At 43.7% G+C, this 22,125-nt stretch overlaps 8 protein-coding genes across 8 annotated transcripts; 4 read left to right on the top strand and 4 right to left on the bottom strand.

Annotated features, from left to right (window-relative positions):
- Window positions 1-760: 760 nt before the first annotated feature.
- BYT42DRAFT_582214 (uncharacterized protein) lies at window positions 761-2,247 on the bottom strand. Its single transcript, XM_051569662.1, has 7 exons — window positions 1,797-2,247; window positions 1,671-1,732; window positions 1,503-1,603; window positions 1,357-1,438; window positions 1,195-1,296; window positions 884-1,132; window positions 761-812 (listed from the first exon to the last, which is right to left on the bottom strand). The coding sequence occupies exons 1-7, from the start codon at window positions 1,894-1,896 to the stop codon at window positions 783-785; spliced, it is 726 nt and encodes a 241-aa protein (XP_051419970.1). The 5' UTR covers window positions 1,897-2,247; the 3' UTR covers window positions 761-782.
- On the top strand, window positions 2,031-3,195 carry BYT42DRAFT_616942 (uncharacterized protein; the record flags this gene model as incomplete). The annotated part of the gene is made up of 3 exons (XM_051572125.1): window positions 2,031-2,914; window positions 2,971-3,023; window positions 3,086-3,195. 3 exons carry the CDS (start codon window positions 2,031-2,033, stop codon window positions 3,193-3,195), a joined length of 1,047 nt encoding a protein of 348 aa, XP_051419969.1.
- Window positions 3,196-3,330: 135 nt separating this feature from the next.
- Window positions 3,331-5,976, bottom strand: BYT42DRAFT_595197 (uncharacterized protein; the record flags this gene model as incomplete). The annotated part of the gene is made up of 8 exons (XM_051570828.1): window positions 3,331-3,550; window positions 3,621-3,814; window positions 3,887-4,042; window positions 4,109-4,174; window positions 4,241-4,350; window positions 4,429-5,059; window positions 5,136-5,680; window positions 5,757-5,976. The coding sequence occupies 8 exons, from the start codon at window positions 5,974-5,976 to the stop codon at window positions 3,331-3,333; spliced, it is 2,142 nt and encodes a 713-aa protein (XP_051419968.1).
- A 1,523-nt stretch (window positions 5,977-7,499) lies between these two features.
- On the top strand, window positions 7,500-7,781 carry BYT42DRAFT_502025 (uncharacterized protein; the record flags this gene model as incomplete). Its single annotated transcript, XM_051564803.1, has 2 exons — window positions 7,500-7,619; window positions 7,725-7,781. Coding segments are annotated over 2 exons (177 nt in total), but the record flags the coding sequence as incomplete, so codon positions are not given.
- A 324-nt stretch (window positions 7,782-8,105) lies between these two features.
- On the top strand, window positions 8,106-10,493 carry BYT42DRAFT_502199 (fungal-specific transcription factor domain-containing protein; the record flags this gene model as incomplete). Its single annotated transcript, XM_051564814.1, has 2 exons — window positions 8,106-8,624; window positions 8,709-10,493. 2 exons carry the CDS (start codon window positions 8,106-8,108, stop codon window positions 10,491-10,493), a joined length of 2,304 nt encoding a protein of 767 aa, XP_051419966.1.
- A 446-nt stretch (window positions 10,494-10,939) lies between these two features.
- BYT42DRAFT_582207 (uncharacterized protein) lies at window positions 10,940-12,441 on the bottom strand. The gene is made up of 7 exons (XM_051569661.1): window positions 12,353-12,441; window positions 12,087-12,164; window positions 11,882-12,009; window positions 11,685-11,810; window positions 11,534-11,613; window positions 11,356-11,446; window positions 10,940-11,293 (listed from the first exon to the last, which is right to left on the bottom strand). The coding sequence occupies exons 1-7, from the start codon at window positions 12,405-12,407 to the stop codon at window positions 11,138-11,140; spliced, it is 714 nt and encodes a 237-aa protein (XP_051419965.1). The 5' UTR covers window positions 12,408-12,441; the 3' UTR covers window positions 10,940-11,137.
- Window positions 12,442-15,001: 2,560 nt separating this feature from the next.
- BYT42DRAFT_520460 (kinase-like domain-containing protein) lies at window positions 15,002-16,825 on the top strand. The gene is made up of 2 exons (XM_051565272.1): window positions 15,002-15,634; window positions 15,709-16,825. The coding sequence occupies exons 1-2, from the start codon at window positions 15,073-15,075 to the stop codon at window positions 16,413-16,415; spliced, it is 1,269 nt and encodes a 422-aa protein (XP_051419964.1). The 5' UTR covers window positions 15,002-15,072; the 3' UTR covers window positions 16,416-16,825.
- A 1,151-nt stretch (window positions 16,826-17,976) lies between these two features.
- On the bottom strand, window positions 17,977-19,135 carry BYT42DRAFT_86735 (ADP-ribosylation factor family-domain-containing protein). Its single transcript, XM_051572871.1, has 5 exons — window positions 19,012-19,135; window positions 18,851-18,935; window positions 18,622-18,786; window positions 18,373-18,544; window positions 17,977-18,302 (listed from the first exon to the last, which is right to left on the bottom strand). Exons 1-5 carry the CDS (start codon window positions 19,102-19,104, stop codon window positions 18,221-18,223), a joined length of 597 nt encoding a protein of 198 aa, XP_051419963.1. The 5' UTR covers window positions 19,105-19,135; the 3' UTR covers window positions 17,977-18,220.
- Window positions 19,136-22,125: the final 2,990 nt, after the last annotated feature.

The raw sequence follows: 22,125 nt of genomic DNA, 5'->3' as shown, positions 1-22,125 counted from the left end.
ACATTGACAAATCGATGAGATTTTTAGGCACTAAAACCCGAAAGTGACTGCTTTGAGGAAGGAGTCATAGTTTGCAACCCTCTTTTTCAGTTGCCGACCCGAGACGAAGCGGTGTGGTCCCTTCACCAAAGTTTTCCTTTTTGGGGCCATCTGTGATACTTCAAAAAAAGGAACACTCATCTGATAAAACAAGGGAAAAGTAATGTACTTGAACGTTCATCCTTAATTTTTTTTCTTTTTGAAAGAATTGATAATAATAAAGAAATTAGTGGACTAATGAATGCCTCGTGAACTGAGGAGTGTGAAGGCGAATTATGACAGTGCGTGTCTTGTTTATTAATTTCTTCAGTGTTTGTACAATCCGTCGGCTTTTGGTTGGCGTCATTGACTTTTCTTCCGGATTTGGCACCTGTGTGATTGCAGCCTTTAGATTATTGGAGTTGATTTAACAAAAGGTATAAGAATTAGGGTTTCGGTTTGTTGTGTAAGGGGCCATGGTTGGTTTGGTGAAAAAATACATCCCATTCAGTTTCAGGTTATGAGATCAATGGTTCGTGGGGTAATCTAGCGTCGTATTTGAAAGTACAATGAGCGTTTTAAAATGGATACGATCTAGTATGGTATGTTCAGCTTACTAAACGTCGAGATTTGGTGATAAGGCATTCATTGTGGGTAAAGAATAACCGTAGATCGACTGATGGGTCCCATTCTCTGATATACCGTTCTTCAGATGAATAACCGAAACAGATACGATTATCTTTCATGGTCGCTGAATGGGAAACCTAAATTGCCTCATCTATCGTTATCAAATGCTTCGGGCATATATTTGTTAGCATACACATACCAGAATAGCTACTCGCAGCTTTCGCAAATCCTGCAATACCTGGACCATGTTTTCAACTACGTTGTACGCAGTAACATCAATATTACATGACAGCAGAAACACTCTGGAGATATACAAACATTCATGAAAACCTGCTTGCCAATTGGAATCTAGCACACTGGCCATATTGTCAAGAACAATCATTGTAGGAAGACCATCGACCGCTTGGAATGCACCAACGGATTCCAGGACAGTAATAACAGCCGGTATGGAAAATGCCTTGTTGCAGTGAATTCGCGGCAAGAGTTGCTGGGATACACAGGTGTTAATACAATCTGTTCTGAATGGAAAAAGAGCAAAGTGGGCCGTACCGTTTGTATGGATTTCGCGTCAAACAACCCAGTGGTGTCGATGTGGTGCATACTGCTTTGTTCGAATGCGAGAAGAAAGTTCTCCATTATTTGTTGTACATACTACAGGTTTTGTTTGGTAAAAAGGTAAGGATAGTCAACGCGTGTGGTTTGGTTTTTTACCTTGGCTCTTCCGCTTTGAGCCGTGCCACATATTTCGGTCACTTCCCCCAATCGAATACCACCTCCCAGTGATCGATCAAGCCTACACAGTTAGGTAAATAATCAAAAGGACCTATTTGAACACAAGCCCCAATAAAAGCCCTTACGTGGCGAACCCTGTGGAAAAGGTCACGACATCTTTGGGTTGAAAAGACGCTTCTTTAGCCATACTATCCAGGATAACTTGTTCTCGGAAAGCGCGAATTATCTGTTTCAACATGGTACGATTAACATCAATCAAGATCCGCAATGTATCATTTCCTTGATGTATTTACTTGTCGGCGAGAGTTGGTCAGTGAAACGAGCGAATCGAGATTGGCCTGGAACAGATCATGAACTGAAGCTTGGGTTAATGGCAAACTTTAGTGGCGCACGAAGTTAACTGGAAAGAGTCTCGTTACCGGTATGGATGCTACATTGCTGCAGTTTATCAACGAGCGGCTGGTAGTAATGTTGCTGTGCAATGGACCATTGACGTACAAGTGCCTTGAGTTTCCGCATATCATGCGAAAAAAGAAGCAAAGTGTCAAAAAAAAAGTAGGTGCGAGATACCAAATTAGGCAACCATTAGATAGAGAAATGGTCGTTTCCCAAAAAAATTATTTGCCCTTTGTCAGGGAAATCCCAAAAAAGTCATGTCTTTTGATATTGAGTGGTCGAAATTGGACAAGGAACTTGCAGGGCATGTGCAGCAATTTCTGAATGACCACTTTCAAAAGATTACTAAACCTTCGTTTATCGGAGACATTGAAGTCACCAGCTTTGAATGGGGCCACGAAACGCCAACCATCGAGATTACCAACATCACCGATCCGTTTCCCGAATTCTATGAAGAAGAAGACGACGACGACGTTCAAGAACAAAGCATCAAGCCACCCCACGATGATACCCATTCTGTCCCCATGTCTATGCCTTCCAGTCACCCGGCCTCCACCGCGAGTGAAGTGGATCCAGACTCGGCATCGGTGTCTTCACGTCCTCCTCCCCTCGTATTGCCTCTCTCGCAGCAACAGCGATTTAATCTCATGCATTCTTTTCATCGGTCTCCCCTTGTCGCTCCTCAACATCCATTCAGCAGTACACCCAACTACTACTTTTCTCCCACGTCCACATCGCCGACATCGGGAGCGGCCGTTTCTCCACGCTGGATGTCCCGTCGTCCGTCTACCACCTACGAAGAAGATATGATTGATGACGACGAACGACTGCTCATGCAAGCCAACCCAGCAGCCCCATCGGTTCAATCGATGCAGTCGCAAAAGGAAACGCAGATGGATTTCCAAGCTCACCTGCTGATTTCGTATACGGGCGATATGAGTATGACGTTACTGACCGAATTGCGCATGAATTATCCTTCCATGATGTTCATGAGTTTACCTATCCAATTGTGTGTTCGGCGCATCGAATTTGAAGCCACAGCGGTGGTGGCGTATATTCAAAGCATGAATCGCGTCTGTGTATCCATGCTGGAACCTGTTAATGATGGATCTGGTTTTCGAAAAGATGTGGGATTGGAAAGGTAGAAAGTACAAGGTGTTTTTGCCTCATAATGGGATACTCACTGATGCCTGATAGTTTATTAAAAGATGTACATATTGAATCCATTGTCGGCGACAAACAAAAGCAAGGTAAAGTCGGATGGATCATGACAAGGATTTTACCACACGAACCATCTTCTCATTCAAATCAGTGTTGAAGAATGTAGGAAAAATCGAGAAATTCATTGTGGATCAACTGCGCAAAATGTTGGACGATGAGCTGGTCTTCCCTTCATATCAGTGCATTCTCATGGATCATTAATCAATCACCATAGACCGCATTTTCTTTTCATCCATTGATAGCATATACCAAAAAAAAAAAAGAGTACATTGAGAAATCGACTTTTTTTTCCCTTTTTTGTCTAATTGATGTATAAAATACAATAGTCTACTTTTTTTACTGCTTCAGGCCGCAGTGACGCAAGAGAGCTTCTATATCTACTTCATTTCTACCGCGGAAATCTCTCCATACTTCGTGAGGGGCGGTACCACCTCCCAGAGCTAAAACGGTATCACGGTACCGTTGACCAATCTGTTTCACGGCTTCGGGGCCCTCCTTGGCAGCTTCCTCAAATGCTGCATATGCATCCGCTGAGTAGGTCTCTGACCATTTGTAACTATTATTGTTTATACCATCCTAAGTGAGTACAAAAAAGAGCGAATAGGACCGTCAGTGGGGTCACTTACCTGTAATAGCCTGCACTGTAAGCACCGGCAAAGATGTGACTGAAACTGCACAGGAATCGATCTTCTGGAATACGAGGGATCAACACGGTATCCTTGGCGATTTTGGCGTCAACGTCAAAAATGCTGGGATCGGATTCCGAAGCAGGGGCCTGGAAACGTGAATGAAGTGCTAGATCGACTTTGGCAAAGTGAAGCTGTCAAATATAATGGAAAATATTGAGTGCCCTGACCAATCGCCCGAAACCATTCACTGCATCAGTTTTTACCTGTCGCAAAGTAGCAAGACCGCTCAGGAACTGACGGTTTTTCACTAGGGCATTCACCATATCTGAAGGCATCTCTTTTCCTGTCTTGTAGTGACCAGACAAACGCTTCAACCAATGTGGCTCACTGCAAAAGTTTTCCATAAACTGAGAAGCAACCTACAAAATCACCGCCAAATCATTAAAACAACCCTACTTCCTTGTTGATGTCTCCCATAAAAATACCTCGACGAAATCCCATTCAATGCCATTGACACCGGAAGCGGGCGAATAATCCACACGGGTCATCATCTAGCGCGCGAAAATAATACAAAAGCTCAGCAAAACATTCTCTTGTCGTTTTGCATCGATACTTACGTGCTGCAAACAGTGTCCAAATTCATGGAACAGGGTCTCTACATCTCTAAACTTCATCAACGAAGGTGTGTCGGCGGAACGAGGTGCAGGTTGATTGCAAATAAGATAGGCTTCACATAGAGAAACAAGTAGAGTAAGTTTTAGTGATACGGTCCATTAGATTTGACTTTGTTCCATCTTTTGCTTACCAACAGGTAAAGTCAAGTCGCCATTGGCGTGTTTGGTTCGACTGCTGACAATATCCATCCAGGCTCCACTGCGTTTCTCGGCCGGGCGCGAGTAAAAGTCGCCATAAAAGTAGGCCTTCACTTGGCCTTTCTCAGACACTTCAAATACTTTGACGTCGTCGTGCCAGGTCGTGATCTTGTTTTCCACCAATTCCTTGCCAGACATTTCTCGTACTTGGATACCCAACACCTCATTCGCCACGTCAAAGAGACCTTGCAGCACTTTGGGGAAAGCGAAATACTCGGAAATGGTTTCCTCGTCGTATTTGAAAAGTTCCTTGCGATACTGTTCAGACACAAAGCCAGTATCCCACGGGGCCAAGGGCGTAGGATGGTTCAACTTGGTCTTTGCAAATTCAGTCAGCGTCGCCACTTCCTGCTGGGCATGATCGCGGGAAGCCTTAAATAAACTGTCAAGCAGAGATTCAGCCGCAGGCACGGTCTGAGCCATTTTAACTGCCAAAGACAAGTCGGCATGGGTCTCGTAACCAAGGAGCTTGGCTTTCTCCTGTCGAAGACGGAGGATCTCATTGATGATGGGTTCGTTGTTCACATTGCTTTCCGAAGCCTTGGTGATATTCGCTCTGTAAATCTGTAGGATAAGAGATAAAGTCATGGGTGTTAGAACACGACCCTATTTTTTAGCTGTTTGCATTGTTCCATTTTACCTTTTCACGAAGCGCTCTGTTCTTGCAATTCATCATCAAGGGACCGTAGATTGGGAAATCCAAGGTGATGCAGTAACCGGACTCCAACCCTTGCTGTTGCGCATTCTTTTGGAGTAATTCGAGAAAAGCATCCGAGCAGCCTTCCAATTCCGATTTGTCAGTAACGACGTATTTGAAAGCCTTCGTAGCATCCAACACGTTGTTTCCAAAAGTTAACGAAAGTTGCGACAAACGTTCGGAGAGCTCGTTGAATCGTTGTTTTTCGGCACTGCCTTCGGCCAGTCCAATACCGGCATGCTTCATTTCCCTCAAAGCTTGATCGACAATTCGCTGTTGCACCTTGTCCAATCGTTGCCACTCATCCGAATTCTTGAGTTGTTCAAGCACCTTGTACTTTGGAGCCGACTGATTCATGAGCAATCCCAATTTGATAAACTCGGGCTGGATTTGTTCCAAGGTAGACCGGATTTCGGGGCTGTTGCGAACGCCATTCAAATGCGACAAGATGCCAAAAGCGCGCGAGATCTCGTCTTCCAGCTGGGACACTATAATAACTTTATGAGCCTTTCAACGTACACGTATAAACCATGTTGCCCTCCAATGTTAATCTCGATTACGTGCATTGGCCAATCGATCCGTCCCAAGTAGGCTCCAGCTTTTTTTCCATTTCCAGAAACTGTTCGCGAGCGGAAGTGATGAGCTTTTGGAACATGGGCACGGCTACTTTGGGTTCTGTCAAGGTCAACAAGTGCTGAAAATCAGGAAAATGCTTCCATTGGAGAAAAGGCATCTTGTTGTGGTTGTTGTGCTCGGTGACGGTGGCCATGGTGCGCAGTGCCATGGGAGACCATGATCGTGAGGTCGCATAGGTTGCAGGAAGGCGACCCAAAGCTCGGCTTGTTACTGTTCTTGCCAAAGTCGGCATGAGAGGTCGCAAGCTACGTGTAGTTGTGCCTTTCGCAGCCGCATTCACACTTTGACGGATCGTTGTTCGAGTCGCTAATCGATGCATTTTCTGTCAGCAAAGTAATCTGTGAGTGAAAAGGCGGCCAAGGTGGACTTAGCTTCTTTTTTTTTTCGGGCCTTCCGTGCCCGCTATTTTCAATTTCCGCCAAGCAAAAATTGGGGGCCTGTTCTCGCGGACAAGCGGACCACCATGGAACGTTTGTATCTCAAAATGGATCTTTGAACCATTTGTCGTCTTACAAAGCAAAATCAATGGATAAACAAAATGTTGATACGATGTATCGATGAGCGATCTGCATGAATCAGCGTGTTGTCATGACTCGTAGCGTAGTCTAATGCACGCAACAGGGTGTTGTCGTGTTACAAAAACATATGAATCCATTCGCATGAAAAATGCATGTTCTAATTGCATGCAAAATGCATCATAAACAAACGGGAAATAATCACAACGGCCCTTTGTGGCTTTTCTTTGTGTTTTTTTCTTCCTTTTTTGTACTGAAATATCAAAGGGCTGAATCGAGCGATTTAGCATGCAAAAGGATTCATGGTGTACCATTACAGAAGCTAGCAACAACGAATAATGCAAGCTTCTTACTGCCAAGGACAAGGCAACCGTGTCTAATGGCTAAACGTGCCTGAATTGCTTCAATCTAAATTAGATCGCCGCAATACCTATACGCTGTCTATGTTTAACCAATGAGTATATAAACCCCTTTTATATTGTATCAAGTGCTTGGAGAGGAACACAGTGATCGCAACCTGGATAAAATGCTCTTTGTTCAAATTGACGTATAAATTTCACAAGAAAAGCAACAGATTGATTGGTGATGAGTGTTGATGACTGTCGATGACTGCTGTAAAACGGCAGGCATTGCTGCGGTTGAGATGATCGCGCGAAAAAATTGGTTTCAGTTTCACCAATCAATGCACATGGCGCGCATATCGTCTCACACAAAATCAAGAGAGATTAAAAAGAAAAAGTGCGTTGATAAGTTTTCATACTTGTAGTGGAGATGGGTGGCAGCTTGGCTCCGCTTGCTCGGTCGACGATGGACATCACTTTGGGTTATTGCACGTGACTGAAGGAAGCTCCGGTGGTTGAAATCAACCGAGTTGTTGAGTTTTGACCGTCGAAAAGGCGAAAACTGATTTTGTGTTTATCTTTGCATTTTTACTTTTGCTTTTTTTATTTCTTGCTCGCGGCTTGCTATTTTCCCTTTTTTCCTCTCCCCTATTTGTCATTTTCTTGTATAACCGTTGGCCATGTCCAGTCATGGTGATGAAGGGGCTAGTAAACGCCAGCGAGTGAGTCGAGCATGGTAAGCATGGCCATTGCCCCCCCCTTCCGCCCCTCAGTTTTGTACGATCTTGCCACTGACTTGAAATTTCAACGAAACGATGCATCACCATAGCGATCTGTGTCGACGCAAGAAAATTAAATGCGACGGCTTAACACCGGTTTGCAGCAACTGTCAAGCGTTCACTTTGGAATGCACGTATAAAGATACGACGAAAAAGGTACCATAGTCCATTTCCCCCGCGCCAAAAAGAAGAACCCCAATTCCAATCAACAAAATCCCAGGGTCGATAGTAGAATTTAATTGATTGACGATTGAATGCTAGAGAGGCCCGCCCAAAGGTTACATTGAAGCCATTGAGAATCGACTCCATAAACTCGAGCGGTTCTTGCTAGAGGTGGTGCAGGAGGATGATCCAAAGTCGCAGGCATTGCTGGCTGAACTCCAATCGCCGCTTGAAACGGCGAGTGGAGAACAAATTAAATCTCGACCGATGCGTCGTCACCATCAACATCCAGGAGATCCCAAGAAACCCAGCAGTTCCCAGTCGAAAACAAGCATGCAAGAAGCCGGATCCAGTGCCTCACCTGTGACTCCTTCTCAAACATGCTTGTTGAACAGTCCTTCCTTGAGTCATCCCGGTTTCCCAGAATCCCCCAGTAGTCCTGATTCGGTGAATGATAATACAGCCCAGGGCCAACTCTCCATGGACGAAAGTGGCCATGTGCGTTATTTAGGCAAATCATCAGGATACTATTTGCTCCAAAATAGTCGCACGTATCAAAATGGCGCCTTTCATTTTTCCGGTTATGGACATAAATATTCCACTCATCACAAACTCTCGGCCCCTAATCCCTTGGAATTACCACCACCCGATCTGTCGGACCATCTCATTGCAGTTTATTTTAAATACTTTTACCCGTTTTTACCATTATTTTACAAGAAGAAGCTGGCTTCATGCATGAAACCATCCGGCGATCCTGTTTCGCCTTTATTACTCAACGCTATCTATGCTGTGGCCTCCCGTATTTCTCCCGACGAACGTGTAAGGTCCGATCCTGCCTCAGCCGATACCGCGGGCGATATCTTTTTTGAACGAGCCAAACGACTTTTGGACGATTACTACGACACGCCTGACATTTCCACCGTGCAAGCCCTACTCTTACTCGCCAGTCATCAACAAGGTGCCATGAAATCAGCCCGAGCTTGGATCTACAGTGGCATGGTAAACGATCAATCTCATCAAAAAAATCAAAATATGGATTTTTCTTATCATTTAATTTTTCTTTCGTTGACCCATTTTTGACAGGCTTTTCGTATGGCTCAAGATCTTGGTCTTCATCGAAATTGTGAACATTGGAATATTCCACCCGAGGAACGAGAACGGAGAAAACGAGTGTTTTGGTGTTGCTTCATTGTTGATCGATTAACCAGTGCTATTTACGGACGATCGTCCACCTTCGAAGAACGAGATTGTGATGTGCCGTTTCCGTCGGTCGATGATGATGAGCCTATTGCGATAGATCAGGATACCAGTGCTTCGTCTCGACCTCCTGTCAGTACGATAGAGACACTCATCCATCTGGTAAAGATATGCGACATTCTCGGCCATGTTTTGAAAAATATTTATTACGCAAAGGCACGCCATCACGGACCTCCTCAACACATTGACCAGGTGCTCACCACCCTGAATCGCCAATTATCCACATGGTACCAGAGTCTTCCCATTTCACTGCAATACAAACCACCGAATACACAAAACGGCGAAACAGGTCGTGATCCGCCTTTGCCCATTTGTCAAATGCATATGATTTACTATACCACCATCATTTTATTGCACCGTCCTTTTATTCCGGGACCCGCTCATACCACGGTATCGCCCATCTCATTGCCATCGTACCAGCTGTGTTTGTCGGCAGCTGAATCGATTCTTGACATTGTCAACATCATGCTAGGAGAGAATCATTTGAAATACGTGCTGAATTACGCGGTTTACTACGTCTTCACGGCCGGTATCATTTTTATTAAAACGGCGGCGTCATCGGATGCCGAAAAAGCATTTGATGCCAAAGTCAATATCAACAAAATCATGCATGCTTTGGACGAAATCGAGGTAACATGGACCACCGCAGCAAGAAGTTGTAACATTTTGGGAGAATTGGCCGGGTTACGTGATATCAATCTCGAATGCGGCAATCATGCGACCCGAGCCAACAATAAGGCCGCCCAACCACCGCCGCCTTCCATTGCTGTACCCAATTCGCCCGAGATGTCGCAGCAAGCGAGGAAATTGACCGCTCCTTTAGATGTCAAGCTTGGCTCGGAAGCGTATGCCGGTTCTCCGTCATGGCATGCCGCTCCCATGTCACCGACATCGCCCCGACCCATGCATGATAATCAAATGTACCCTTCATCGCAACTTTTAAGTGAAAGTTATCGACTGTCCCCCTTTTTATCAAGAAGTAGCAATGCACGATCGACGGTGATCCCGGGGCTGGAACGTGTGTATCACCGGCATCCTAATTTGGCCGCCGGTGTCGATAGTAAATTGACGGTTGATCCTTTTGCCGCTCCAGGTACGATCGTTGCCCACGGACAACACCGGCAATTTGATCCTTTAGGAACCGCGTTCTGGGGTGTACCATCCTCACTAGACGCCGATGAATGGAGCCAATATTTTGGGGCACAAGGCGCCTTTGCTCAGCAACAACAACAACACCAGCAACCAACGCCTCAGTTACCGCCAAACACTGTATCCCAGCCAGCGTTGATTCCTTCCAATGAATTCATTGCTCCCATGGAACCTTTGCGAGCACCGTACATCCAAACCAGCTCCCTGCCCTTGTCTTCCCAGCCGCAATCCGCTCCGGCCACACAGACCTACTTTTCTCGATCCGAGTATACAAAAGAACTGATTCACACCGACGACAGCGTAGACGTACTGTCGGGGGTTTCCATGCCCATTAATCTCCCGGAATCACCTTCACGCAGCGTGCTTTTAGGTTTTCTAGGGAACCAACAGACCGGTTTTGAAAAGGATGCTGCCACCAATCGAAAAGGAGCTCCCGAATCATCCGAATTGATGTATTGGTAAAATTCCTCGCATCACATCAACTTAATCAATCGTTTTCATCAAACTTGCTCTCCCTATGCTATCTTTTTTTTATTTGATCTTCATACTCTCATCAATTCTTTGTACATGTTTTTTCTTTCTTTTTCTTTAATACAAACTAGACAGTCAAGACATTTTTACTTTTCATTTTATAGTAATACATGGTCCCAATTCCGATCCCGCATTGTCTTTCTAATTAGGTACAAAATGTCGCCTACTGTATATAAATACAAAGTTTCTATTAATCTAAAATGAGAACAGCGAGACCATCCACCACGCACACACCGCCGGACACTGTAATTAAGCATTGATATACCCACTCCACAGCACGAAAGGCGTGCCATTCCACAAATTAAATCAACCCTTGCTGGCAGCCTCGGTAAAAGAAAGAGCTTTTTTTTTTTTGGTAATTCGATACTTTTTTTTTTCAACATTGCTTAAAAGTCAAAGAATACAGCATCTATTTCAAAATAATGTATCATAACAAAAGAAACAAAACAAAAATAAAGCCAAAACTGGCCGTCAACGAACATATATACGCATGTTGATGCACCCATATGTTACACTCTTCCTCCCCAGATAATTAAATTTTATGCGCAAATAAAAAAAAAAAAGAAGGAGCTAATTTACTTGCGGTTGGAAGCTCTCTTCTTCAAACGAGGTGACTGGCGAGGGCTCTGGTTCTTCAAGTGATGATCAGGGATCCAGGATTCATCCAAAACAAGGTTGCCCTTTTCATCACGATGCGTAGGACGAGCAGCAGGTTCAGTTGATTTCTTCACCTACACAAAATACGTCAGTCAAATCGTCCCCATCATAATACTATCACTTCAGGATGGTTTACCTTGACCTTCTTGGCACCGCCAAAGAACGCTTCACGAATAATGTAAGCCACACCCAAGGTACAAGCACCGAGCACAGCGTACAAGAAAAGACTAAAAAGATCGTGTAAGCATAATTTTTACCATAATTGTTTCCTCTCAACCAATATTATCATCACGTAACAAAAATTGTCTACTTACAGCTGAGGATCAAGGAAAGAGGTCTCGGGATCGCTGACGGTAATGGTGCCACTGTAGCCAACCACACGGACCAATTTTTCCTGTAATTAAGCAGTTAGAGAAAACTGACCAGACTTGCCGAGTCCACCGATCGCTACTTGGGTTCACTTACACCAATCATCATATCGATAAACACGCTCAAACCGTACTCCTTGGGAGCGAATTCGGGATAAAAGTGATAGGGAACGTTCTCGGTACCGGCAGCAGGAATGGTCACGTCATAACGACGAGCAGTTAACTACCGTTGTTTATAGCCACTCACCATTAATTGTTTGATCCTTATCATCTCGTTGGTTATCCCAAACTTACGTTGCGAACAATCTTGTCATTATCATCAGCCAAAGTAACTCGTCCAGAAATAGCCAATACGGTAGCGGGAGCGGCTTCCTTGTTGGTCAATGAAAGCACCACTTTGTTCTTTTGTCCATTCACAATAACTAGGGTAATCAAGCGTCAACAAAAAAAAACGTACTCAAGCATCAGTCTGCCTTGTCTTGAGGAATTTTTCACTTACGACCGAATGGGTTATCAGGGAACTCGGCTGTGATTTCGAGATTGGCAGACGCGCTGAATGCATCATCTTGCGCTGAAACTAGAGATACCATGGCATATCAGCTTCAAATGAAACCATAATAAAATAGACATCCTTTTTATGCCAGATTTTTTTTTTTTTTGTACAAATGGGCTTCATCGTTGGTATGAACAGGATGGTGTCTACCCATGGCGTGCCGTTCACCCAAAGAAAAAGTGCAAAAAGGAGATATTATCAAGTATACATACCAAAGACCGCTGCAAAAAGTACTAATAAAAACGTCCAGAGAGAACTGTTCTTCATGGTGGGGGATTAATAAAGCAGAGATGAGACAGACAACCTGGCGTGACACGGAAAAAAAAAAAAAGGTTTAACAGCTTTTTGCTTTTCTTGCCCATGCGTTTTCGGACTGCGATTGGCCAGTTTTTCATGGCCTTCTTTTTCTATTTTTTTACAGTCAGCGCACCCAAAAAAATGAAAAAAAAAAATTGCCTCGCTTCGCCAGATGCGCACAAAAGGGTCTGTGCCTCCCGAGTCAGTACCAAGGAAAAACCTTCCCCACTTTTTCCCTTATTTTCTCCCCCTTACTTTTCGCCCAACCACCACTGCTCACGGTCATTGAATCCATCTACTTTACTCCTAGAACTGTATGCAACCCATCCTCTTTCCTTTCTACCGTTCCGTTGTATCGAATGATCCTACATGCGGCAGGCTACACTTTTTTTTTTCATCCATCATAACAAAAACGGAAACTCACATTTAAGCCTATGGTAACTAATTGCATAACTATGATACGCTGCATTAATTCAGCTCTTTTGAATGTTTCGTATCGTGTGGGTTAAATTGGAGATAGACAATCGATGAACGTGCATTCATATTCTCTCAATCAATGATCGGGTTTTCATCCCTTGAAAAGAGAATATATAGGATGACTGGTGGAGATTGGTTCCACCACGCGCCAGTCCACAAAGTAATAATAAGCCAGTGGTTGAGATGGATAAACCTGTTTGAGTGGCTTACACGCGGAATAAATGAAAGCAAGTAATGCCACCTATTGCCACGAAAGGATGGCCTATGATACTTGTAACTGGAAAGAAAAAAAAAGGGTCAGGTAGAATTGAAATGGAACATGAAATGAATCCAAATGCGTTCTTTTCGAATCGATAGAACAAAACCATTGCTTGTGGACGCCATTTTTCGCGTCAAAATAGCAATTGCGTTTTTGGTTGAAATGATGAAGCATACACGTGGCGAGAAATCAATAGTTGATTATCTCTTTTTTTTTTATTCACCAGCAAAAAAGAATCGTCACCCCAAGGAGTTAGAGGGGAAAATCAGAAAGTTCCAACAAGGGGAGTTGATTAGAAGATCCACGTGGCGTCTTTAAGCACAAATCGACAATTCTGCTTTCGTTTGAAGAGACTGAATTGATGCTAAAAAGTCATCACATAGAATTCATACCGATTAATCCGCAAATTACTAAACTCGGCGAGCCCCACTGAACTTTCAAGCCCACGGGTCCTCAAAGGAGCTACACCAATACCGATTCCATTACCTCATTTCTTACGGTTTCCACGGATCCCGGAGCTCCTGCTCTGGGGAAATTGTGGGGTCATAATAAACGTGCTCAACATTATTTCTCTTTTTTTTTTTGCCATTCATTTTTGGCACGCTTGGGTTTTCCGCGGACAAGGGGAGGAGGACAAAAAAAAATGACAGTTTTAGAGCTAGATGATAGGTCTCACGTCAACAAGCATAACAAGGTGTGCAATGTATGGGAAACCTGAACAACAATAAAGATTCATGAAATGATGATATTGTCATGACACATCATTGCCATAGAATTGAATAGTTATGGAAAACAAAAATTTTAGTCCCGGGAAAAATGGGTCTCTGACAGAAAGAACAAAGGGTCGGCCTAGGAGATGAAATGGTGAAAATAAAAAGGGTTTTGAAGCTTCTTTTTTTTATACAGACACAATGAATGAATGCATTTTAAAGGGAGCAAGGCAATTGTCGGACTCCACAGAACCGCCATTCTTTTCAGAAATCTCTCTTTTATAGTTTGCATCACGTCGACATCGATCAGGACAAGATACCAGCAAGATTTGAGTTTTAGTAGCACATCGTTGGTTCGTTGGTTTAGGGGTTGGACTCTAAAAAAAGGTGGAGAACCCACTCGGCGCGCAATAAAAAAAATGGTGAGGAGAAAGACGTGAGAATTCCAAACTGTGACCAGTAGCCTCGACTTTGCTTCTCGCTCGTGTACCGTGTCATGCCAAGGTGGTTTTTATGCGAGTCTTTGCTTTTACTTGTTCCTTTTCTTAGTTTTTGTTCGTTGCCCAAGAATTGTTTCTATTGTTACCGTTTAGGCAACGGTTCAGACGGGGATCGTAATCCGTTTTATGTGGCTGGATGATTTATCGCAAAGTAACAATAAAAGACACGCTAAAGGCGTGTCGGGGGACCATAAATCAGGGGGGATTGACTATTTTAGGTAGGCCCGATTTGGGCACGAAAATAAGGGGCTATCAAAGCCATTTTGATTGCCTCGAAATTCTTTTTTTTTATGGAAGCTAGTTTGCCTCGCACCAAGCAAAAAAGAAAGTAAAGGGAGGTGGGAGGATGAGGAGAACCCCAGTTGCCCAATGTGAATATTTTGTGAAATGATGCTGTTCAATCAAGTGATACCCGACACAGACAATGCTCCTATTCACTGGCTAAAATGATGTAAAGAACATGAGAGCGCTCGTAAGGTTACCCATCCCATGAGGTGGGTTGGCAATTCAAGCTTTATTTTTACTTTTTATTTTTTTTTCCCGTTCTTACTGAACTTCACTATATATAAAACCCCATCACTCGTTTTCCTTCATCATCGTTATCTTTTTGTTCAAGACCGTTTCCTTCTACTTTTTTCTCTTTCCCATTATAATTATTTTCCATTCCTTTAGACTTTTTAATATACATAATGCTGGCCCAACATGCTCGTCACCCCATTGCGCGTCACCCCCACGTGTTGATTAATACATTCATTGATCGTGGTTCCATTGAGTTGGTGTCCCTCTTAGGGGTCGGTGCTTATGGCGTTGTGTATCTGGGATATCACAGTCGCTCCAAGCAATACTACGCTGTCAAATTGATCATTAACGCCAAAGCCATTGACAACGAAATCCGCATGCATTCTCGTGTCACCGGTCATCGGAATATCTTGACCTTGGAAAAAGTCGTGGTAGAAGGTGGCAATACGTACATGATCCTCGAGTACGCGACCGGTGGCGATCTGTTTTCCGCGATTACTCGTAAATCCAGCAACATTATCGGCAACACGGAAGCCATTCGCCACATTTTTCTGCAAATTTTGGACGCCGTTCAACACTGCCATCAGCGAGGTGTTGCGCATCGCGATTTGAAGCCAGAAAATATCCTGTTGTTTCCTGATCTCCACGTTAAACTGGCCGATTTTGGTCTGGCCACCAGCCAACCGGTATCGGCGGAATTTGGCTGCGGGTCCACTTTTTATTTCTCACCAGGTACGCCCTCTTTTTTCTTTTCTGTGCTACAGCCACAACGCATTCAGTGACCTAACCTATCGTTGTTGCATTAGAATGTCAAGGTGGATTGATTCGAGATCATCAGCGTATCAAGGGCTACGGTACTCAACAGAACGATATCTGGAGTCTCGGTATTATTTTGATCAATCTGACGGCGGGCAGAAACCCATGGAAACAAGCAACGATGCAAGATCCTACGTTTGCTGAATATGCTCGTCAGCCTCGTCGATTTTTCCGTACCATCCTGCCTCACTTGTCCAAAGATCTGGATTACATTTTGTCTCGCGTTTTTTGTCTTGATCCTGCGCGACGTATCTCGCTTCCTGAACTTCGTCTTCGTATTCTCGAATGCTCTTCATTCTTGCGTCACGAGCAACGAACATTGACCGTAACGAATTCTTTGATCACCAAAGCGACTTTACCGTCCATGATCACCACCACTCGTATGCAATACAATGAGTCATTGGCTCAGACCATGGCCGCCTACGTTGGTGGCTTTATCGATGACAACGATTCTTTCATGCACTGTTCGCCCATGCCCAAGAAGCACGTTGCGTGTCTTGCTCCTATGCCAATGGCACCATCCTCGCCTCCTTCATGTTCCGAGACCTCATACTCTTCCACCTCGTCTATTGCTTCTATGGAATGTCCTCCCACACCGCCCATGGCATCCTCTTCCCCCTTTGACTCCAAGAAAATTCGCCAACTTACCGGCGTGGATGCACCGCCACATCCTTCATTGACCGATATGATTTACTGAACCTCTCAATTATTGCCATAATCTCACCTTCTAATCATGTTTTTTTCTCAGTATCCTTCTTTTTTCTTTAACTTTTTACATATCATGCAGGTACTGGGCATGCGAGATTTTCTGTCAGGAACGCTCCCTTACCTCTCTCTCTCCCCACGTTTCTCAACCTCCCTTTTTACTGATTTAAGAATTCTTATTTCTTTTTTCTTTCTTTGTTTTCTTATTGCTTTTTATATTTATACCTAGACTTCTTTTTATATTACATTTTTAAACAGTTTATTTCTTTGACTGCATGTGTCTCTTAGGTTCAACCTATTTTACATTTATTTATATTTTTCATGGTCCCCTCTCTCCCCATTCAAATTATATACATCCATACAGATCCTCACAGAATAAAATGAATACACGTGGCTTGATGCATTTCAAAAGAAAATTGAAAGCTACTTTTCGTCAATACAGCGATTCCTTGAAAGAACAACCGGGGGGGGGGAAAGAAAAGTAAAACATCAAAATGTGCGATTCCTAGGCCGCAAACGTGGTCTTTTCAATGCAGTAGTAATTGACTGATCGACCGATTCTTTGGAAGCCATTGCAACCCCTTTAACCATTGAATACCCACCCAGTCAATCACAACGTAAATGGTAGCGAAGGATGAGAATAGCTTTCTTGGAATTTTGAATATGAATAGCATGCCCGCGCTGCTCAATTCTGATAATAACCCCATACAATTATACCCGACGATGCCGATTCTTACAAGTCCTTGCCAGTTTCCGCTCGTAGATTGACTAACCACATGGCAAAAGAGATAGATTCCCCTCGACATAATTGTGGTTGCAACCCACATGAGTTTTATCATTATGCTCGTTGGCATATCTACGATTTTTTTCTGTATGCATGTAAAGGGAGAAAAGGACCGAACCTTCAATGAATATATCTTTCCTTTTTTCATCAGTCTTGTTGATCAACCTAGCCCATCCACGCTTGGACCTCAAAGAACAACGAACAAAGAAAAACGAAATAAAAAGCACAGATAAGAAACAAAATCCTATTCCCGGAGAGCCCTATTGAGGAGAGTCTGGATCGGTTCACGTTTGCCGGTTTAGGTCTGCATCTTTCGCTTATCTCTGAGGATTCTTTAATTTTTATTTAAGCCCAAGTCAATATTCCCGCGGTTCAATTGTTCTCGCACTTTTCTCAAAGTGGTCACCAACCCTACTCTATCACCTCAAGGAGATGCAAGCTTTCAATGATACTCTGTTTGCAGTTTTCGTAATAGTCAAACCATCGTTATTTATTGCACAAGGTATGCTTCAACGTGGCTCGTAGAGGCACAAACTTATGCGTACAAGAAAGACGGATGCAGAGCCTTGGTTAAATGAAAATAGTTCGAATGAATACATTCAAACCATTCGGCAAAAAGTACGTGCTAGATACTCCGTTGCTTGATACTTCCGACAATGTTCCATTTGGCGATCTTCACGGTTCATATGTTTATCAGCTCTCCTTTACCCTTTAGATCCAATATCAGGCTGTGAAATTTGACGATCAACGATACGCACTTCTTTCGCTACCAAACAACGGTAACTCAATAGGTTGATTGTGTTACGGTGATAAGTAGTCCCTGACGTTGGCGGTAAACACAAAAGAAATATAAAAACGCCAAAAGTGGAGACGATATTGTTTTGAATGAATAAATCGCAGAAAAAAATAAGATGAGATGAAAAAGAAAGATGTAAGCATATGATGCGGATCGCAGAAAGAGAAATACTTCATCGGCCAAAAGAAAAAGGTCGACAAGGGTGTTATCGATGGTATTAGCGAAATATGGGTGGACGATTCATTTTGTTACGTTGCAGTCGTAATATAAGCCAGTCGATGGCGTCCTTCACACCATGTCTACATAAAGGAAGTAAGATGAACTGTCTATTTTATCCATAAAACAATGGTTCGAAGGATTGCCACTTACCCTTCCAGTGCACTGACAGGCAGCACCCTTGAATCGCGAGCGCCTAGTTTAACGGCAATCTTGTTAAAGACTTCCTTGATCTCTTCCACGCGTAAAGCATCCGGTAAATCTTGTTTGTTGGCCAACATGAGCAAAGGCACACCTTCTACTGCGTCATTGGTAATCATCTTTTCTAAACGTGGCTTCATCGTTAAAACGCTGCTTTGTTCACACAGGAACTTTTTTTTTCTAAAATGGCCACATGCATACCAAAGGTATCTTTGCACTCTTCCAATCGTTTACTATCAGTTGAATCGACAACGAATACAATAGCATGGCATTCGCTGTAGTAACGTTCCCATAACGATTGAAGATCGCGTTGCCCGCCTAAATCCCAAAAGTTGATTCTCGACGATTTGATGTCGACCCGGCCAACTGCAATGGCAACATGAAAAGGAATTCAGTAATAGGAAACAAAATGATAACATATTAAACGCACTGTTTAGACCGACGGTGGGCGCTATTTTATCAGGTGGCAGGCTTGATACGCCCATAAATACGGATTTTATGCGTTCCAACAACGTCTAACAGAGGATGGGCGAAGCTTCGTTTTAAGTGGATTCGTATTTTGGCAGATAGTTACACGGTTGAGATAGTTACGGTTTTTCCTGCATTATCCAGCCCAATAATCAGGACATAGTATTCTTCTTTTCGAGTGAGATGATTGTATAAGCCGCTTAATAATGTATACATGCGTTATAAGGTTTTGCGGGATGCCGCCTCGTTTTGCTGCAAAAGCAAGTGGGAAATTTGTGACTCTTGAGCAAATCGCATCGCCACCATTGTAACTCCGCCATGAGCCTCAGCTGACCTGAGGGATGTGCCCGAAGGGAAAGACGCCAGATCGTCCTTGTCCCACTTGGGACGGAATACACCTGCACAATGCAATTCAATAGAGGCATCCACCTTTTTTTTTCAAAAGCTTGTAGTAGTACTTTTAAAAATTAAAAAAAGGCAGCAAACTCGTTGGTTTGGTCATTGGGTGAATTGCAACATTATGTCCCTGGTAGTTGCAGCTTTGCTTACATTTTTCTTTACAAACTTCTGTCCGTCAGTGGGTTTCATGATGCATTTACAAAATTGATTCATTCTTTATCAATGGTCAATGATAAGGCCATCGTATTGATGATAGGGATGCTGGCGGGACCAGGAACGATGACAACTCTCACTATGGAAAGCGTTCTTGCGGATCCAAAAGAAGGTTCGTTGCAAACGCACCTGCAACATTGCATGATATTCCTTTCGGCAATTGATTTTGCATAGGCAACACATATTATGCATCCCTTGGCCGACAAGGGTGCTGTGTTGCCGTTCACGGCACCGACCCATGTCCGCAATGGTTCCGTAGACAATCACGCAGAATTTTTTTTAACTTATTTAAACCCGACGAAAAAATTCAGGGCACGTTCAAAATCATGGTGAAGTATCCATTCCTTTTTGCTTGACCTTGTATCTCCACCGTATCCGGGGTTCGGTGGACAGGCGATTCTCCACCTTATTGTACCTTTGAAGAATGTAGGGACGACGATGAACAACAACTTTGCGAAGCGAGCACGCTACAGGAGCTTATTATGGACTGCAAAACCCCCGAGTGTGTTACCACTGACTTCGGCCACGTTTCCTGCATGGTCGGAAAGAGATATTGTTGCGGACCTCTTCCCTAATTGCTACTCGAATTTATCTTTGACATAAAGCAAGCTTTTGTTGTAGCGAATAAATGTGCAATGCGCAATCCACAGCGCAGTTTCTAAATTGGAGCAATGTTGCGGTCCCCCAAGCCTCAAATCAAGTTTGTTGTGGCAGTCGTCCCAACACATTTGGAAGCTTCAAAACATGGTCAAAGCTGATGTCGAATTAGAAAAATATGAAACATTAAATGGTAATAACGGTAGTCCATAATTAGTGATCGATATACGCCAAGTAGGAACGACTGACCAATCCATTTCGTAACATGATCGTAGTCCTCTAAGTTTTTGCAGCTTGAGATCCTCTGTCGCAATGCTTATGGTAAAAATCAATATTCACGTAAGAAGGTCTTGCTTCAGTTTTCTCAATCCAAAAGTACATTTATTGATATAAAATGTAAAACTGAAAGCAGTCTAACGCCTGATGCGTTATCTTACGGCTTTATTAGTAGCATCAGTGTCTCACTCTACGTAGAGCATTTTGATCAATTCATTAATCATCGATTGCGCGACAGGTTCTCCATTCGCCCACGCCAAAATTAGCACATGAGGATTCCGTGGGCGGCATACTTCATGTTCGGTAAGCTGACAATATTGGGTTGTACGAATGGATTGACAGAACTTGCACTCTTCTTTTTAATTGGTCTAGAAATCTTACCTTTTTCTACTTTTTTTCTTTTTTTTTTTGGTTTTTACAGTGGGAAACAGCCTGGTCTGCTCTCTCTTCGGCGCGGCTAAATAACGAGCAGTTTCATGGTGAGTGGCCTTCTTCCCTTTTCCCTCTAATTTTTTTAATTAAGTCGTACTAAAAGCAGCATTTTTTTTTTTGGCAGAGCTACGGCGAGCTCTAGTTGGTCTGGTCCAGGTCCTTTCCTCGGTTGTCCTGGTGTCCGTCAGGAACCATCCCTACCGGTTTGGGCGTTTGGGTTTTCCTTCACCCTGTCAAGCAACGGTTTCTTTATGAGACATCACCCCGTGGCTGCTACTGCCGTCGTTGCTGCACCCCGGCTTTATACAGGCGCAACTCTGTATAAAACGTCCGCAGGAGAGCCGGTGCTTCCTCAACGGAGTCAGTCATCGGCTACGCTTCCTCTTGTGGCGGTCCCCCATTGCAGATGGGCCCAGTAGTGATGTGGGTTGCCCGTGACCTAGAAGCCTGAATGGTGTTTCCAGAAATTGATCCCACATCCGTTATTCCTGAATAAGCTCAGTCTAATGGTGGGATGGGTCGTTGTAACGACTTCCAGTATTTACGCGCCCTATGAAGGAAGGTAACCGCGTCTGGCTTTTCTGGCCCTGTTTCTATCTTTCCCCTTGACGCAGAGACCAGGTGCATTACAGGTCCGGAAATGGACAACCGTACGCTGTCTTTGAAGCGTAAGCTATTCTGCTGAGCCTGTGGGATGGCGAAGGCATCCCTCCATAGTTGTTGAAATCTTATGCGGTCCAATATACCGACTCCGTCGAGAGGACAAGCAGTCCCAAAATCAAAAAATAGAAGTCAACAGATGTGCTCCTTAAAGAAGAGTGCCTTTATTGAGTAACCAAACTATAACAATCTTGTATCATGACTTTTTGAGAAATGGATCGAAGGAGACAAAGTCCAACAAATTACCATTGGGGCTATTGTATCTAAGAATATGGAGTACTACATCGACATTGGCCACCAGTTGCTGCAAAAGAACTATATCCGTATCCAGGGTGGTATCAGCGTTACCAAGGGGTGTCTCGGTGCTGTGAACTATGGAAAAGTGTGGCAAAGTTGTCCGACCGGCCTCATCGATGGCGCGCATTGAGAAGCAGTTGTCGCAAAAGTGCGTCTTCCTATCAAATGGAGTTGATTCACATTCCGTGCGATGTGAAAGTGAATTTCAAGTTCACTGGTTATGGCCTTATCGCTCCAGCGCAGCTGCCAGTGGACCTTTGGACAATTTTGTTGCTCAAAGTAAGTTTCTCTCGGGTGTTTTTTTCATTTGACAATTTAGTATGCTTACCTGAAAACACTCCTGTTGTATCTTTAGGCCAATCT

The sequence above is a fragment of the Radiomyces spectabilis genome, assembly GCF_025331425.1.
Source record: "Radiomyces spectabilis strain NRRL 2753 chromosome Unknown BYT42scaffold_12, whole genome shotgun sequence".
Lineage (NCBI taxonomy): Eukaryota > Fungi > Mucoromycota > Mucoromycetes > Mucorales > Radiomycetaceae > Radiomyces > Radiomyces spectabilis.
The sequence above is the reverse complement of the archived record's forward strand: the minus strand, read 5'-3'. Positions and strand labels throughout refer to the sequence as shown.